Source organism: Zootoca vivipara, chromosome 3, assembly GCF_965207765.1.
Source record: "Zootoca vivipara chromosome 3, rZooViv2.hap1.1, whole genome shotgun sequence".
In the NCBI taxonomy this organism is placed as follows: Eukaryota; Metazoa; Chordata; class Lepidosauria; order Squamata; family Lacertidae; genus Zootoca; species Zootoca vivipara.
In genome coordinates, this window is record NC_142586.1 from 56,460,546 (window position 1) to 56,479,729 (window position 19,184).

The 19,184-nt window shown below is 41.2% G+C and overlaps 1 protein-coding gene across 2 annotated transcripts in view; it reads right to left on the reverse strand.

Annotated features, from left to right (window-relative positions):
* Positions 1-19,184, reverse strand: part of MED23 (mediator complex subunit 23) — a 43,525-nt gene that overhangs the window by 16,453 nt on the left and 7,888 nt on the right. The window contains exons 7-16 of one of the 2 annotated variants that reach the window (XM_088666160.1): positions 18,504-18,605; positions 17,730-17,799; positions 16,620-16,732; positions 14,809-14,904; positions 14,151-14,168; positions 6,617-6,817; positions 5,537-5,680; positions 3,157-3,302; positions 1,471-1,716; positions 1,207-1,349 (exon numbers count right to left, since the gene is read on the reverse strand). In XM_088666160.1, coding sequence (XP_088522286.1) covers positions 1,207-1,349; positions 1,471-1,716; positions 3,157-3,302; positions 5,537-5,680; positions 6,617-6,817; positions 14,151-14,168; positions 14,809-14,904; positions 16,620-16,732; positions 17,730-17,799; positions 18,504-18,605 — 1,279 coding nt within the window. The remainder of the gene's footprint in view (positions 1-1,206; positions 1,350-1,470; positions 1,717-3,156; positions 3,303-5,536; positions 5,681-6,616; positions 6,818-14,150; positions 14,169-14,808; positions 14,905-16,619; positions 16,733-17,729; positions 17,800-18,503; positions 18,606-19,184) is intronic. The other variant, XM_035108978.3, reaches the window with a different exon arrangement.

Here is a 19,184-nt window from a genome sequence, read left to right on the forward strand (position 1 = left end):
TAAATATGTTAATAAAAGCAACAATAAAAATAACAAGATAAATTTCCAGCAGTATGCATAGTGCTGAGCTGGTTCATTCCCAGTTCAAATCCTAGCTTGTCAACAAACTAACTGGGTGGTGCCAAGCAAGCCATTCCCTTATTATCCTGAGTCCCCTATCAATAATTAGGGATGCTACTATTGTTTCTGTCTTACACATATCATAAGAATGGGTGAGATAAAAGTGCTCTGGCTATTCAGGAAAGAACTATATGTATGATTATAATATGCATGCTATTTATAGTGGAACCTCGGGTTGCGAACGTGATCCGTGTGGGAGGCACGTTCACAACCCGCAATGCAGCATCTGGGCACGTGTGTGACACGATTTGGTGCTTCTGCGCATGTGCAAAGCATGATTTAGTGCTTCTGCGCATGCGCTGAAAGCCGGAAGTAACCCATTTCGGTATTTCCGGGTTCAGCACGTCTGTAACCCGAAAACGCGCAACCTGCAGCAATTGCAACCCGAGGTATGACTATATTACAGTCATACCTCGGTTTAAGTGCGCCTCGGTTTGAGTACTTTCAGTTTAAGTACTCCGTGGACCCGTCTGCAATGGATTAATCCACTTTCCATTACTTTCCATGGGAAAGTTCGCTTCAGATTAAGTACGGACTTCCAGAACCAATTACACTCATACTTCGGGTTAAGTACGCTTCAGGTTGAGTACTCCGTCTGGAACGGATTAATCCACTTTCCATTTCTTTCAATGGGAAAGTTCGCTTCAGGTTAAATACGCTTCAGTTTAAGTACTCTGCGGTCCGTCTGGAATGGATTAATCCACTTTCCATTACTTTCAATGGGAAAGTTAGCTTCAGGTTAAGTATGCTTCAGGTTAACTACAGACCCCCGGAACCAATTGTGTACTTAAACCGAGGTACCACTAATTTAAAGTTATCATGCCAGATAAAGAATGTCTGCAAAATAACTTAACATATATCTAAACAAAAGTTATAATAACTGGATCTTGGTCCTGAACTAGATTGCATAGAAGTATGTATTTAGCATCAAGTTACAGTACATAGGGCCCCAAATTGTAAGCACTTCGGAGCATGCACAGACAGCCCAAGCCAGGGATGTTTATGTATATTAATTTGGCAGCAGAGGTCCAAATTTCAACCATAACTGTTGACATTTTAAAAAATCAGTCAAACAAGATTTCTTACTTATAAAACCTTTGATGCCCAAGGATTCTATTTCCATATAAACCAGCAAGCGACTATATGTTTCCACAAGGGCTGGAGCCAAGGCTAAGCTAGATTTTGCATGGGCCAGTTTGATCACTCTGGTAGCTATGCTGTGAATGAGGCTGGGGAGAAAAAGAAACCATGTTATTTTCAAAGCCATACAGTTTTCTGAGAATACAGATCTTCTGTACTGCAATACACACTTGACTCTTCTGTAACTTTCAGATACTGAGTACACTCTACCTCATCTTGGCGTGAACTGTTAGTGAATCCAAGAGGTTCATTGGCAAAGGTGTGATGGATCCTGACGCCATACAATTGGTTCCTGGAAGAGGTATTCTCATGTTGCCATTTCCGTAAATAGTTTCCACTAGAACACCCATAGGCAACGTGAAACATTCTGAATTAGTGGAATAAGCATTGCACAACAGGGCAATCTTGTAGTCATTCATCTGCAAACTTTTATTTCTTAGACTCTGTTGCAAGAACCTGAGAAGAAATTAAATGAAAGGGAAAAGAGTGACTGTCCCAGAAATGCCCAGGCAATGCAAGTTTGCATCGGATGGTAGAGTTGCATCCTAACTCCAAAAAAACAACAACCCAACAATCACATTCTAGGTATTACAGAGGAAATCTATATCTCTGCTGTGTAAAGCCTTTCCCACCAGGTCTTTGATTATGGGAAATCCAATTGTTTCTGCATTTTAACATGCTGTGAAATGCCTAGACAACCCAGTTGGATAAGCAGCATAAACTAATTAATAACTCAAAGCCCCTTCCTATTTTCCTGTTGAGTTTTACCACTTCTCTGGTGATGCTTCTGTTCACTTGTTACTTTTTGCTGCAGTGGTTTCTTTTATCATAATTAAACTGCCTTCCATGGTGTGTTTTTTATGGCTTTTAATGCAAACTCCCTGAAGTGTGCTTTTATGGGAAAGAAGTACAGAAATTCTGCACACGACTACCGGTATAATAAACAAAACATTCATCTTTTATCGTCCTTGCCTCTCTCTCTATTCTCTGTTGTGATCGTTACCCTTCCCTATTCCTTACCCTGTCAACTTTTAAATATTAAGCTCCTTCAGGCAGAGACACCCATGTAACTTCGCAAAACGGCAATTGTGTGAATGCCACTGCTTAAGTAAACAATAAGGAAGACAAGTGAGCAAGGTAACATGAAGCAGAGCTGGAGAAAGATTTGGGAGGAGGCAAGTTATCAGGAAAAGAGAGACTCTGGGTCTAAGACGTCCCAGTACGTTTCTGAGCACAGAATTCAAAGTGTTGGTGCTGACCTCTAAACCCCTAAATGGCCTTGGCCCTATATACCTGAAAGAGCGTCTCCACCACCATTGTTCAACCTGGACACTGAGGTCCTCCTTTGAGGGTCTTCTCCTGGTTCCTTCACTGTGAAAAGTGAGGTCACAGGGAACCAGGTAGAGGGCCTTCTTGGCAGTGGCGCCCACCCTGGGGAATGCCCTCCCCGCAGGTGTCAAGGAAATAAACAACTATCTTACTTTTAGAAGACCTCTGAAGGCAGCCCTGTACAGGGAAGTTTTTAAAGTTTGATGCTTTTATCGTTTGTTTTTTTTTTCTGCTGGGAGCCGCCCAGAGTGGCTGGGGCAACCCAGTCAGATGGGCAACACACTAATACTAAAATACTACTACTAATGATGATGCCGACAACAATGCAGTAGCTACAGCAAAGGTGTGGCACGCACACTTGACCAGGGATCGCACAACATGAGATACTATCTGTTAACTGTCAGCATTAATATATTAATTGTGGGCTATTACAATTTCTCATCCTATTTTCACAGACAGCTTGCAAAATATTCTGTGTACAAGTGGCCAAAGAGTCTGTTGTATTTTTCTATTATCTATACCAGGACTATCACAACTGAAAAGAGCTATTATATAGAAAACAATTACTCATGGTGAAGCTTGAGAGAATGAGGAATTGGAATTTGTAGCTTAGAATTGTCACTGTGAGCCTTCCTGTTCAGATGTATCCAGATACAGGTCATTGCAAAAGCGTGTGTTGATTGGGGCTTGTTGATATCAGGTACAGGAATACACTAAGGAAAGAAACAACATGAAGTTAAAGTTTACTGGCTGTCATACAACTTAAGGCATTTAGACTTGGTGCATCCCAGTTTGACTCTTAGGAGCCTTCACATCAATAAAGGAATTCTCTTGTAACTCAGTAGATAAATACCCCAAAACTGAAACCACTTTCTCTAATGCAGTACAGTTAAAAGAACTGAAATGCTGCATGTAGATTGACATAAAACAAAGTAAAACGACTGGCATATCTTACATCAAAAGCAATAATGAGAATTCACATGCAAACACAGAAATAAAAGCACATGCCCTGGCTTGCAGCGGGGGGAAGTGGGGATTAACATTGTCAAGTAATTTCTCTTCTGTGTACGTTATTCACATCCTAGCTAAGCTGCAGATTTTTTTTATAGGCTGGCAATTATCCAAAACACTTATATCTCACCTTTGCTCAAAAACTTCAATGAGCCTTAACGATAAAACCATAAAACCATGATATGTAAAAAACAACAACCCAACACACACATACACACACACACCAAAAAAAGAAAAGCAGCAGAGCAAATCATACAGTTCAAAACATCCAATTAAAACAGTTTCCAGCAGAGTTAATACATAAAAATTCAAAGGGCTTCCTAAAAAGGAAGGTCTTTACCATATGGCAAAAAGCAGCTAATGAGGGGCAAATCACAGCTATGGAGAAGGCTATTTCCCAACCAGATATAATTTTTTTTGGGGGTGTGTGGGGTCAACATGCAGGAAGGACACCAATACTGAGCTTAGCAAGATGCCAGGGTTGTAAAGGCGGCGGCAGTCCTATAGGTCAGAGCTTTCCAAATTGTGTGTTGCGACACGTTAGTGTATCGGCTGCAGTGTGTAGGTGTGTTGCATGAATGCTCCCCATACTCCTCCCGGGGCTGGAAAGGGGTTAGTTTAACCTCCGGTTCGCTAATAAAACTGAATTACTGTGTCTCAAAATGATGCATATCTTTTTTTTTATTAAATTATTTTTATTAAGGATTTTCTTGGGTTACAAAGGTAGTGCAGTGTCTCATGCATCATTTTTACACACCAATATTACTTGTTGAGACATTATGAGGAAGGGGGGAAGAGGTGGGTGGGATGCATATCTAAAAAGTGTTACCAACATGAAAAGTTTGGAAAGTTCTGCTTTAGGTCATTGTTCCAAGCCGGCCCAAACCTAAGGCAACTGCTTATGGTTAACACATGGCTAGGATCTGTAGTTTCCAGGACTGTGAGTAGCTGGAGCATCAGCAAAATCTCTTCTAAACCTTGCTCCAATCTCATTTTGATCCCTCATCACTTTATTTGTTATTCTTACAGGCAGCCTGTCTTATCTGCTTATAGGCATTGGATCAAACTGTTTATATTCCTCCTCCATTTTTGATTTTGTGTTACAATCTTGGGAAGGGGTCAGCAAACTTTTTTGGGAGGGACATGGTGAACCGGCGTGTGCAGTCCTTTTGGCGGGCCAGACTGCACACGCACGGGGCAGAGGGCTTCTCTCTCTCCCAGCCCTCCCCATCCCCTGCCTACCTTTCTGCCACTCTGTCTGTGGTTGGGAACCGGAGGCGGCACCTCTCCTTTCCGTGCCAGCTGTCCCTGGGTGGGTGGCGAGGCTTCCTTTTAAGCCCATAAGCCCAGCCCCCTTCCTCCGCAGGGCAGGGAGAAGCCAGGAAGAGGGAGGGAGGAGGGGCCGCCGTGGTGTGTCTGGAGGGGAAAATTTTGTGTGTGTGTGTGTCTGAAAAATGGTGCCTGAATATTTTTTTTTAAAAAAAATGGCGTTTGCGCCGATCCAAGCGGCGACTCCAGAACCATCCGCGGACCAGATCCAGAAGGCAATTGGGCCTGATTCGGCCCGCGGAACTTAGTTTGCCGACCCTTAATCTTGGGTTTCTGTAAATAAGTCAATATTCTACTTCCATGCATCATTTTTCTCTTGACAGATCTTGCATTTTACTATCTCATGTCTCCACATTTATTCCGTTTTGATTACTTCTTAATTTCATTACACAAAATATAGAAAGCTGCTTGTTTTACTATCTTAAATTTGAGCAAATCAATATTTCCCATATTATTATTCCCTAATCTCTTCTTTTCCCCTTTCCTTTCAACTGTCACCTTAGGGACTGTAAGACATTTTGAGACTTGTTTTATTTGCTTGGGGGGTCTTTTCAGGGGAAATATGAGTAGTAAATCATAATAAACATATTTCACATAGAAGACTCACTTCCTTCTCTGGGTAGAGGAGGTCAAAAAGCTTCATAACAGGGAGGAAGTCCGCTAATGCATTTTTCTGAATGCTTCCAGAGATGAACTGTAATAATACCCACATCAGATGATCTCTGCCTTTGATTAGGCCTCGTCCTGCTAACTGTAAAAAAGATACACTGAGCAGCAAGTCCACACTCCAAGACAAGAACAGCAACACTGAACATCTGTTCTAATTTTCTATAAAATATTATACTTTCACTTGAGAAATAATACACTCTCACACCTTTCCGCAAGATGCTGTGAACTAATGACCTGTTGGTGTATTAGAATTATATAACATGGGCGCACGAAGACTTGTGACTAATATTTTTACGTCAACAAATAACAGAAATTTGGAAGGTGTCAGCTGCCTCTCTCTTTTTTAAAGACAAGTTTATACATACTTTCAAAAGGAAAGCTGCCTCTCTCATATATAAGCAATACAAAAATGAAGCTGACTGTTCAAATTGCCGAGTTTCACCTGGACAGACTCTGTAAGTGAGGGTAACACATCAAAATTTCCTCAGCATACAGTTGTACCTTGGTTGTTGAATGGAATCTGTTCCGGAAGTCCATTCGACTTCCGAAAATGGTCAACAACCAAGGCACGGCTTCTGATTGGCTGCAGGAGCTTCCTGTACTCAATCGGAAGCCGTGTTGGACGTTCGGCTTCCAAAGAACGTTCACAAACCCGAACACTCACTTCCGGGTTTGCGGTGTTCGGGAGCCAAAACGTTCGAGTCGAAGGTGTTCGGGAACCAAGGTACGGTTGTATTTTGCACCTCATTTCTCTTGTAGCAACAAATTTTCAGTGCTTGGCTTCTTCCTTAATCATATTTTACCATGTGCAGTAGCAGAATGGCAAATCTCTCCACACTCACCCGCCAATTTATTATTTATTGCATGCCGCCCTATATCCATAGGTCTCAGGGCTGGTGCTGGTTTGGGGCCATGGAAGTAGATGAAACTCTGAGTGGGCAGGGCAGGAGCTGATTCCGTGAAGGTTAAGGGATAACCATCTACTCTTTATTATTATTGCTAGTGGTAGGTAATCTACCTTTTGATGGAGAGACAGGACCATGTGAGGGAAGCTTGCAAACTGGAAAAGTACGAAGAAGATAAGCTGGCTGGAAAGGTGCTGCCACAACAATTGGCTGGTTCCCCCGTCATCAAATTTCTCCTCTGTCTCTGACCGCTCCATGGCGTAGACCACAAGATCCACCAGCTGGTCCTCCAGCACAGGGCATCGTTGTTTGTGCTGCAAAGCAGAAACCAGATAAAATATTCCACAGTCTAGCATCCATCATTTTAACTCTGCCATTTCAGTACAGTTACTATAATGTACGTCTGGGAAGCATGAAATGGGATCTGAACATAAAGCTTTACAAGATAAGGCAAAACATTAAAACTGTCTGATGTTACAGGTCATTATATTTTTTAAAGAAAAAATAATAGGCTACTTGTTATACCTGCTCTTACTAGGCACAATTGTTTATGGAGCCAACAAATATCTAAAAACACCATGTAAGGGAATGTTTTTCATATAAGAGTATGTTTTCAGCTCTGGAGGCTGCAGTGTGAAGACTAAAATAATACAACGGAATTGGGCTCTTCTGCAGTTAATGGACTTCAGTGTGGCAGTTCCTGACACCTTAACAATTTGGGTACACTCAATATATGGGGTCAGTTCATATATACCATCAAACCAAAGTATGGATTACAAGACAGAGCTCTGTCCTTGTGTGTTCTACCTCCTCACAAGGAGGTTAAACTATGGTTTTCCACAATTCAGAAAACAACTAATGAAGTGGAGTTTGTGAAAGACAGCACGTGAGCCTGAGGCTCAGCCATATTTTGCCAAGCCCATGGTTTGGTGTTACACATGAAGAAACCGATTACCAAACCTCAGAACAACATAATAAGCCTTTTGCTTGTGCACAGAACCCATTCATTCCTCTTTTCACAGTGTGAGCAATCAAACCAGGGAGCCTCTAATAAACAATAGTTTCTAATTTCACCCAAATCAGGAAGCTAGAGTTACCAGCTCTGGAAATTAATATCCTGATATGAACTACAAACTATAGTTTCATTGAGATGAAATGGGAAACTACGGTTACTTGAAGAATACCTGGATTGTTTATTCATGCTACAAAATGGAGAAGTGCATACTGGCAAAAAGCTTGTTCATATCTCAGCTTATTAACACAGCTTGAACAGTCATTATGTGGGAATACCAATTCCTATGCCAGTGGTGCATCTGTTTAGTTGTTCACTTTCTTCTGTTTGTGTGCTTGGATGTTTTGCAAACTGCTAGACCCCTTTCATTTTGATCTTCCCCTATTTAGACTACATAATGCGCATAATTGGAACATTCCACAGTGGTGCAGCATGAAGCCAATTCTTTACAAGCAGCTGGAAGAAACTGTGTACATTCGAGGCACTACTATTGAAGTTACTGAGTCATTTCTGTATATATTATAGAATTTCAGAGTTTCACATAGTGAACCTGTAACATAACACAGCCTTAATAAAAAGAAAAAAGTATTATTTTTAAAAGATAATACAGAAAAGGTACGGAGCTGCTTAGAATCTAATCATGAAGATGCCTTGTCCCTTTCTAGAGGCAAAAAAGAGAGAGAATTCATTATTTGTTTTTCGTTTCATGAGAAATGTGCTATGATACCCAAATACGATTTACTCAACACATTTCAGTGCTCCTCTTAACAAATGGTTTCTTGGATTAACAGGCAGTCTAAAAGAAAACCTTCCAAATTTAATTTTTAAAAAACAGAGAAAAAAATCCCAAGGTTGCTGGAAACAGATACTTATTCTATGCTTAACAATATGGATAGCTTTTTGCCATGAAAAAGGGATTATGATTTCAATTTAACAATACAATGCAAGAATGACAAAACTTTGGACAAACTCTGAGATCAGCACTCTCTCCTTCACATGCTCTTTGCCAGCTCAATATTTGCAAAAGCTACAAATCTAGCTGTGCTTTCTTGAAGCATGCTTAAAAACAGAATACTTCCAATCAAAAGGACATTAGTTGCTTTTGACCCTCTCTTTCAAAAAAACACAATGCCATTATCACAGATCAACCACGTTACAGATTTACAAAGAGCAATATTAACGCCACCAGTTGAGAATACTTTTCCCCCCAAATGCAACTAATTATGAAGCAGAGCAGAATGCAACAGACAGTACTACAAACTATTTCATGATACAGCATGCAAAACTACTGTGTACAGGGCTTGAAATTCACTAGAATTTGGTAGAGAGGGGGGCAAATTTCCAAGAGCCCAAGAGTGCAAACCTATGTCAGTTTTGAATTAAGTTATTTAAGAGGAAACAACTGTCAGTTAATGCAGGTTTCTAACGACAATAAATTCACGAATGCAATTATGTTTTTGAAGTGATTCAGAAGGAACTATAAAGGTCAGTTTTTGCTTTCTATAACACTCTTAACTTGACCAGGAAATGGAACTGTGGGATGGAATATGCAGAAAGCAGCAGGCTCAATTATCAAATGGGCTCAAGCAGAAAGGCTGTAAAGGGAAGAACAAAAACTGATCTCCCCTTCAAAGTTGTGGGCACTGAGATCAGGTTTAGCCATGGTCCTTGAGTCATGTTGTGCATCTCCTGTCCCCAAATCAGAGGGTGAGCGGTATTTATTGCTCCCAGTGCAGAAGCACAAGCATATGTGGGGTGAGGAAGATCCTTTTCTTCCCTGCTGTGATCCTGACACAAGTGCAATGGAGAAAGTCCCCCATTGGTGCCAATGCCAACAGGTGGAAATAGTTTATATCCCCATCCCTGCCTGATGCAATCTGGATAACCAGCAGTTTCCCCAGTGGCTACCATCTGCATGTTTATAATGTGCATGCGTTCAATCCAAATATATATTTCACATGATGTCCAGTTTGGCCCTAAGCAAATTCTTCCATTTTTCTCCAATGGGGAAAGTTCTCCGACTCCCTCTGCTCAACCCCAAACTGGGCACTTCCACAACTGTTGAAGGAAACTCATGTGAGCTGTGATGCTAGGAAGTGTGTAGACCAAGATGGGTGACCTGTGGCCTCCACACATGGTCTCTTCTATCATCCATACTGACTGGGCCTGATGGAAGTTCAATTCCAGCAACAGTGGAAGACGGCAGCTTCCCAATTCCTGGTGAAGACAATCCCTAATGAAATCTTAGCTGCCAGAGAGGTCTGGAGCAGAGCTTCAGTTTATCTGTAATACAGCATAATTGCATAATAAAGGAGAGAAATTATGCAAATTTGCTTTTTAGAATCCAGCATTTCTTGGCACAGAATTTGGATTGCCTAGGAACAGTTTTCCCCCCCTTCCTCCAACTTGGAATACACACAACCCTTGCTCATTCTGTTTTTACTACCAGTGAAGACTGAGAAATATTATTATGTACAATACCAGCACTTCTGGAACCAACTGGAAAAGGGCTTTCTCAGAGAAATGCTGCTGCAATGCTGTAAATGCCCAAATGCACCCACAGACTCAGAGAATCAGTATGCACACATAACAGTGCGCAGCAAGCAATTGCACACAGCAAATACTACTGTATTCGCATGACCTTCTTGCACAGTAGCCACCATTCCGCAGATCAGAATGTTCACTGACTCTGAGCGCCTCACAGGGACACTTTTGCTTATACAACACTTAAGTGTATAGTTATAAAAATCGGAGTTATTTATCTGTTTGACATGTGACAGGAGGTTGTTCCACAGGGCGGGCACCACTACCGAGAAGGCTCTCTACTCAGTTCCCTGTAACTTCACTTCTTGCAGTGAGGGAACCGCCAGAAAACCCTTGGAGTTGGATCAGTGTCTGGGCTAAATGATGGGAGTGGAGATGCTGAGGCCGTTTATGGCTTTAAAGGTCAGCACCAACACTTTAAATTGTGCTCAGAAATGTACTGGGAGCCAATGTAGATCTTTTAGGACCAGTGTTCTATGGTCCCTGTGGTCAATCCCAGTCACCAGCCTAGCTCCCGCATTCTTGATTAGTAGCAGTTTCTGGGTCACCTTCAACGATAGCCCCACATACAGCACATTGCAGTAGTCCAGGTGGGAGATAATCATCCTGGTGAGGCAATGCACAGGCAGGTTGGGTCTCAGCTGGCGTACCACATGGAGCTGGTAGATTGCCATCCTGGACACAGAATTAACCTGCGCTTCCATGGACAGATATGAGTCCAAAATGACCCCAAGTCTGTGTACCTGGTCCTTCAGGGGCACAGTTAACCCAATCAGAACCAGGGAGTCCCCCACACCTGCCCACCAGAAACAGTAGTTCTGTCTTGTTGGGATAATCAGTTAACCAGCATCCATCTTCCAACCACCTCCAGACACTCATACAGGACATTTACCGCCCTCACTGGTTCAGATTTAAATGAGCGGTAGAGCTGGGTATCATACTGGGGAACATCCAGTCCAGATCCCCTGGTGATCTCTCACTGCGGCTTCATATAGAAGTTGAAAAGCATGGGAGAGGATGGAGCCCTGAGGCACACCATTGGACTTATTTAGACTAGATGTAGCTCTCAGCACTAACTTTATGCTGATTTGTAAAAATTCTCAATTACAAAAATGCTGTTTGAAAGTGAGTCCCCTTACTTCAAAACATTTCTTTCTTTGGATATTGTAAAGGAACCATCATTCAGTTTCAAATGAGCTGGGTAGGTGTGAAGGCCACAACTATGGGCTGATTACACATATCATAGGAGACATATCCTGAGAACAGTTTCCTGAAGAGGAACCATAGATGGATTTCCCCCCCTAAAGATACAAAAGGAAATTAAAGAGAGCAGCAGCAGTAGAAACACAGGAGGAGCGGGGCGCAGGAGGACAGCATTAAGAGCAGGGGAAGCGCTCCTGCTGACAGCACACTTCATTGCAGAAACAATTGTGTTATTGTAGCACGACTACACTATCCACGCCATCTGTTCATAACTGAACTCATGGTAAAGGCCCCAATGCAAAATGGGGTCAAGTCCAACACAAAAATGTTAGGTGGAGATGTATGTGTGAAGCCTGTTTCTATTTAATCATTTTTGAGTCACAAGTAAATTTTTGATGGAGCTGTAGGCAGTTGATATTGTAATGCAAAGCCAAGGTCTTAATTGCTGAAGTTTTCAGGAAATACAGATTTCTAAGCAGATTAATCTACAATAAAACCAACTTGCATAGTCTGAGTATTGATCATTTGATATCATTTGCAGCATTAGCCTTGAATTCCAACCAAGCAATGTCACACACAACCCTTTCATGCTTTTTTAAACTGACAAATGAACAAAACAAAAAAAGTTCACAGACTGTTGTTATTATGGCAGCACACCTACAATTCATAGTTTGTCAGCATTTCCATTTAAAAAACCATGAATTTCAAAGTTTTGTTACTTGGCCATAAAAGTTTGCTCTGAGTTGAACTGTATGCTAGAGGTAGAAATTATTTCTCCCAATCTTGATCTTTCAATGTACTTTAAAAGGTACATACGTAAAATGGATCAAAATGGTAATTTCTAAACCTACTATTGTGAAGTTGTTGATGATGTTAAAAAATTAAGCCACTAAATATTCACTCTTATTTTATAAACATTTGTCTATTGGGAGGCTTAGAGTAGAAGTTAAAAGAGGCAGAAGGTGGAACCACACAATATTTTAATTTCACAACTCCGGCAAGGAGCTAAGTATACTTGCAGAGCTCAGTTTTCTCCTGTGTAACCTTCCTTGGCCAAGCAGATGGGGGAAGAAAAGTGAATATAGAACATGCACAGAGAACTATCAATTCTTCATAAGAGCCTGTTGTGGAACTGTAGTATGTGCTTTGGCAAGGAAAATGGGGCTCCAATATGCCACATTAGGAACCCAACACATTTGCAACATTTATCTTTGGTAAAGATGAATTTAGCAATTTAGTAAAGCAGGGAGGTATTTAACAGATAAGGAAGTGAAGCTGAAAGACGGTGGCTTAACCAAAGTCACCCAGTTAAATTCATCAAGGGATTTGGCCTCAGATTTTCCAGCTTTGAGCTCCAATTCATACTTTATGCAACAAACTTGTTGGCATACACCCAGTTGTGTGATGCTAAACATTATAAAAGGATGAAGGAGAGTTGTACATTTGTGAATATTCATGGCTGTACAGCAGAAATATGCCAGGAAGCCACAAATTAGACAGCTCCGCGTGCTTGGGCAGTTCCAGTGGTACAGATTATCTTACAATTTAGCATTAAAGAAGCAACTTATAAAAATATACACTTCTATCTCAACAAAGGGATGCAGGTGGCACTGTGGTCTAAACCACAGAGGCTAGGGTTTGCCGATCAGAAGGTCGGCGGTTTGAATCCCTGCGATGGGGTGAGCTCCCGTTGTTTGGTCCCTGTTCCTGCCCACCTAGCAGTTTGAAAGTACGTCAAGTGCAAGTAGATAAATAGGAACCGCTTCGGCGGGAAGGTAAACGGCGTTTCCATGCGCTGCTCTGGTTTGCCAGAAGCGGCTTAGTCATGCTGGCCACATGTCTGCGGACAAACTCCAGCTCCCTTGGCCTATAGAGCGAGATGAGCACCGCAACCCCAGAGTCGTCTGCGACTGGACCTAATGGTCAGGGGTGCCTTTACCTTTATTCTCAACAAATGCTTAGCTGTGAAAATAATCATTTTAAGCATTAACTCCACAACTGTCATTGTACCATTCACCAAAGCTTTTTTTAAGTTTAACAAACAACACTATATTAAATAGCTGTATTATTTTAAAGTGGAGTACTACTTTATAATTTCTTTGCAAAGTGAACATACAGCAAATCTAAGTCTACAAAATTGTTGTTGTTTTTAAGTAATAACCAAAGTTTTAACATTAAGCAAATGTTATGGTCAAGTACAATCCCTGAAATGAGAGTTTTTATAAAATGAAAACACTGACACAACCTTCACTATAGTATTGCAAACACCAACGCCATTGTATTTTGCTTAAATATCACTTTGGATAAACTTGTTAAATAAAAAAAGAAAGACTAAAAAGGTCAAAGTTGAAATATATAAGCAGACGAGTGTGGGTATTAAATAAGTTGTAAATTTATGTCCATCATCCCAAGGAATTTTTTTCTTTGCTTTTTTTTAGCTCAGCCCACTTGGAGATATGTTAAAATAGTCATTGGTTTTTTTTAATGGAGGCTGAGTATGACCTTTCCTAGTCAAGTTGAATTTTTACATAAATACTTAAGTGTGCTAATATTTAGCAAACCGAGTTTTCTTTCACATTATTATACAAACATTTTTTCTTTCTTTTCAAGGCAAGGGAATTTTATAGTCAGAACAAAATTGACTATGGCAGTTTGAGTAAGTCATGGGTAACTCAAGCCAATGATTGAACCGGCTTCAAAAGATCCTTTTTAAACTACACAGCATTCTTAAAACCTCATAATTTTTTGGAAGTTAACCATTTCTTAGCATGTGATGGTCCCACCAATTTCAAGCCCTGGCCAGACGTGTATTCTCGAACTGGAATCAGTGGCTACAAAGCAGCCAGCGTATCGTTAGTCACAATACAACAGTAAGGTTGTGAACATACCTGAGCAATGTTCAAGGTCTAGAGCATTGGAGGATGGGCAGGACAAGACAGGACAGAACAAAAATAAAGGAAGAAAAAAAGAAAAGACAAAACAGTGACTATGAGGCCAGCCTCAAGTTACCCCAAGTCAGATCAGGCCCTCCCACATGGTAAGGCAAAAAGAAAGAAAGAAAGAAAAAAGGGGTGGGGAGTAAAGTAAAATAAATTTAAAAAAAGTTTAACATTAAACCATTCATTACCATTGACGGTAATGAAAACATGCCAAGGCATTTCACAGACAAATTCATAGACTAGTGATCTAAGCAGTACATCTACCACCACCACTGCTGCCACCCCTCCAAAAAAGAGGGGAACGTTTGTCTGCCATAGGTTCAGGGTATATTTGAGGCTGGCCTTATAGGGAAAAAAGCAATGCCAATATATATATGTATATATATATTTAAAGTATCTACTTTTCAATTTTGAAACCTTTAAAACAATATATAAATGATAGGAATAATAGTGCCCAATTAACCTAAAGCAATAATACTGAAGGTTGGGGGGGGGAATCATGATCTGATCCTCAACTGTTTTGCTTAGTTAGCTATAGCAAAGAAAAAGAGAAAAGAAAAGTGCAGGTTCTATGCAAAACAAAAGACATTACAGCACAATACAGTACCTGCTTGTTTAGACCTAGCATATTGCAGACCATATCTCTGGAATAGGGCTGCTCCAGCACATACCGCAACAAAGCAGTCTGGGGCTCAAACAGATCCTTGAAAACAAAAACAAAAAAGCATACAAATACCAACCTATTGACACAAAAATATTTAACAGCTGAAATTAAGATTCCCCATCTGATTAAAGCATTACCAGCGACAGACATTAAGCAGGCTCCCTTTTTCCCACTAATATTTGTGTTGCGTGACTCTTACTTTAGGTATTGTTGCCTCAGATGGCAGGAGTTTTGGGGTAAGTGATTTAATGTTCTTAGACTTAACAAGAGTCTTATTTCAGATTATCGCCATAATTATTATCCACCAACTCCGCCACCCCCCACCCAAATTATTGCCTATCAATACTACAAGAGTAGGCAATAAATGGCAGCATTTTTAGATAGGTCGGAATGGAAGCTTTTCACAGAAGCAGAAACTCATCTGCTGTGACACAGAATTCATCATTTTCCAACTTGTATGAACATTCTCGCTGTCTCTCTATCCCTGCAGGTAATTTTATTCTTGCAGTCTTATTAGCATGCACTAAGAATATTTGGCTACACCTTCGATCACCTCCAACTTCGCCACAGAGACAGTACGAAAAGGACCCACTTGGTTTTCTGGCAGACAGATATGGGGGCACAGTGAATATGGGGGGGGGGAGGAGCTAAGGTGGTCCAACACAACTTACCTTTACGCACCACTTGCTGTATTTATGCGACAATAAAAGTGCAACACTTTTTAGCTATCACGGTTGCTTGCTTGCTACTTTCCAAAACACCTAAACACTCCAAAGCGTTTCTTGTACGGATCCGTGAGAAGTTTGGGCAAAACAGAGAACCAGAGCAGATGCTATTTCTACCAAACTATAAAGAAATGTCACCTCCAGGAACCATTTTTCCTGGATAGCATTAGTCACCCCCTCAAGGAGGGTTCCGTTCTTTGGCAAAGTCCTTCTGTGACATCAAGAACAGTTGAGGTGGCAACACTTGCATGCTCACTAGGCAGAAATGCAACTTCCTATTATGGGTGAACCCTCACTGGATGTGCTCTGTGCAAGGAGCTTCTGAAAGCAGCTGGCAGCAATAGAGTAAAGCAGGGGACCACATTTATCAAGCAAGAATACTGGATTTGCCTGTATATAGTTGACACGTTCAATTCAGTTGACTTGCACAATTCAATGTGCAAGGAGCCCAAACAGGCTTTGATAGGGAGCCAACATTCCAGCTCTGTACCAGCCCTACTACTCTGGTGAAAGCAAGGTGAAGTAGGGCTTTGCTTTTGATTTAATGCGGCACTTCACAGATGCTCCAAGTGCACGCAAGGCCCAGCGCAACTGCAGGGACAAGCCTCTCCCACCTTCACAACTCAAATTCCCGCACATCTTGCCTCGTTCCAAGCCTCCCCAAGGGCCAGTGAAAGGATCACCTTCTCACAAGTTTCCGAGCCTTTGCAGAGCCAGGGTTATGTTCTGGGAGTTTCCACCCACCCACCCCTGCTTTTATAAGCTCAGTAGGGTGGAGATTTTGCAACAAGAAGAACAACAACGATAACGTACTCTCTTTTTTTAGGACCCTGAGAAAAAGCTGTATGTTTCTTTAGGAATCAGAACATGCAATCAATGGGCTAACCTTCGACAACATTTTAATGCATTCTCAAAATTGCATAAGCACCAGCACTTTAACCGGTATATGTGAAAAAGTTCCATAAATTGTTTCCCCTCACATTTCTAAGTTAGAAATATGGCTTCCACATCTGTCACATGCACATATACCTTATCATATGGCAAAAGGCCTTTCAGTGGGAAACGAAGAGTTGTAGGATCCAGCTTCCATGAATTGCAAATAGCACCAGAGTTATTTACCACAGGAAGGAGGCTACATCGCCCTACATGTATTGGAAACCAAAGAGAGAAACCATGAGTCACAAAGTATACCTCTCCCTAAATTTGCAAGGCATAAAAACCCTAGGATATTGTTAGCCAATTCTTTTTGTATACAATAGAAATACTAATAATATGCCTGCATTCTGCAGGCCTGACTAAGGGCCTTGATTGTTCCATGCCTAGAGGCATCTGCGTGAAGTTACCACAGATGCTGCATTTTTCAAGCCCCAGGATTTTATTTTATAAAAAATATTTGTATACCGCTGTATCGTAAAAAGAACTACCAGCCGTTTACAACAATATAAAGACAGAAGAGCAAATGATAAAATCAAAACAAGTTAAAAGGCAAAAAATATAATTAAAAACAAACAGCAGCAGACCACCATGGGGGATGCACCTTTTAATTGTCTGCATAGGTCTGGCAGAATAGGAATGCTTTCAGCAGGCATTTGAAAGTTGGCACAGGAGCAGCCTGCTGGATTTCTAGTGGCAGGGTGTTCCACAGGACTGGGCCAATGACGCTAAAGGCTCAATTTCTCATTGTTCTCAGCCAGGAGCTCCCACTAGCAATCAGGCCGCTGCATTCAACACCAGTTGGCTCTCCCGAACGAGACCCAAGGACAGCCCCACAGAGCACATTACAGTAATCTAGCCTTGATGTTGCGATAAAGCTATCCCTGTCCAGGAACCTGGGTGTAGCTGGTGAACCAGAGGAAGTTGGTAAAAGGCCCTCCTAGACACCATTGCACAAGTGGTGTCAACACTGATTCCCACCACAATGATCAAGTTTTGGAGCATTACTCTGCTGGGCAGACTATAATGCTTGATCCCAGAGACCACCAAGTGGCAGATTACGGGCACACAGGAATCAGTGGCACATCTAACTAATCACCAGACATGTTATCTGTATTTAACATTATGGGCCAGAAAGTGCACATTAGATTCTTCAGCTAATGCCAACAAAGCTAACCTTACACTGCTATATTTAGAAACTCTTACCACAGATGGAATTTATTCTCGCTGTAGGTCTGAAGGAATCCACGAAGTCCGATACTAGGTTGCCTAACAACTTAATAAATAAAACTGGAAGTCAAATACCCAGTTTAATCTGCACCCAACAAGCAAATTACTTTAACCAGTACTATATTAATCCAAATGCTATAAATCTTCACCAGTAAGTTATCATAATTTGAATTAAGAACTAGGTCAGCAAAACTGGCTTCAGCCACTAACTATTCTGTTATCCAAAAAAGGGCAAAGCCAACAACAACATTAACTAAGTCTCTTCACATTATGAACCTCCACTGTCCTAAACAAACAAGAGCAATCAGCAAGCATGCATAAGGGGAGAACTCTCGAGTGCAACATCAGACAATAAGATTATAGAAAGGAAATGACAGACAGACACACAAATTTTTATGATAAAGGACCTATTCTTCACAAAATGAAGATGCAGTGAAATAGGAAATGCAAAGCATTTCTGTAGTTTCCTTTACAGTACAATCGTTCTAGGATGCTCTACAGAAAGTCTCAAGGAGCCATTGGTCTGAGACTAAGCTTGCCTGGATAAAACATCTGAGGATAAAACTATCACTATTTGTGATAGTGACAAAATCCTTTTGATCAAGGGCTATGCTGCATGCCATGTAAGAACATGGCACACTGAACCTAGATGTCGTTTCCCTTCCCTTTGGAATAAACTGGTCCCATACTACTCCAGGCTTTAGGGAAATGAAGGCATTTGTCCTTTTAAATATATATCTTAAGCCTTACCCAATGTGGAAGTTTTCCTTCGGGATACAACTTTCGGATCTCTGTGACCGCAAAGTAGGCAGGTAATAAGCATGCATTCCTTTCCAAAATGTAGGCAACTACCTGGGTAACAACAAAGAGAGGAAAACTGCAGAAAAAAATTGTGCAAAATTTAGAGAAAAGCAAGTGAAGCCTGCAGTGAAATGTTGCCATATAGAGCAATCCTGTTCAGGGTTCCACAAGCTAGTCATACCCAGACCACTGCCCCAAATTTCTGTCTTCCCCTAGCCACCGAACAAGCTCAGTCTTCATTTGGTTGTGCTCCCTTACATTTTGGACTTTTATAAACCTTGCAGTTCCCCAAGCACTTTGTACTTGTTTTATGAATGTAATTTTATTGTTGATTTTATGCCGTTCCCTGCCATTATATTTTTTCTTAAGGCTAGCAGTATAGAAATTTTTGCAAATAAAAATAAAATAAAGCATGGCGCTATCTGCCTTCTTGTTTCTCAGTGACCTCATTCTGGCTCTATGGCCACCAGCACTCAGCACCTGTGTTTGTTATTAGAGGAGATGGAGTGGAGGGAAGGATAAAACAAGGTCAGAATTAGGAGATTTGATTGCAATGTTCCACACAAACACGCTTCAGTTTTAATTTTACGCTCAAACTATGATGGGGTGTTCCGACATCTCAGAAGGCTA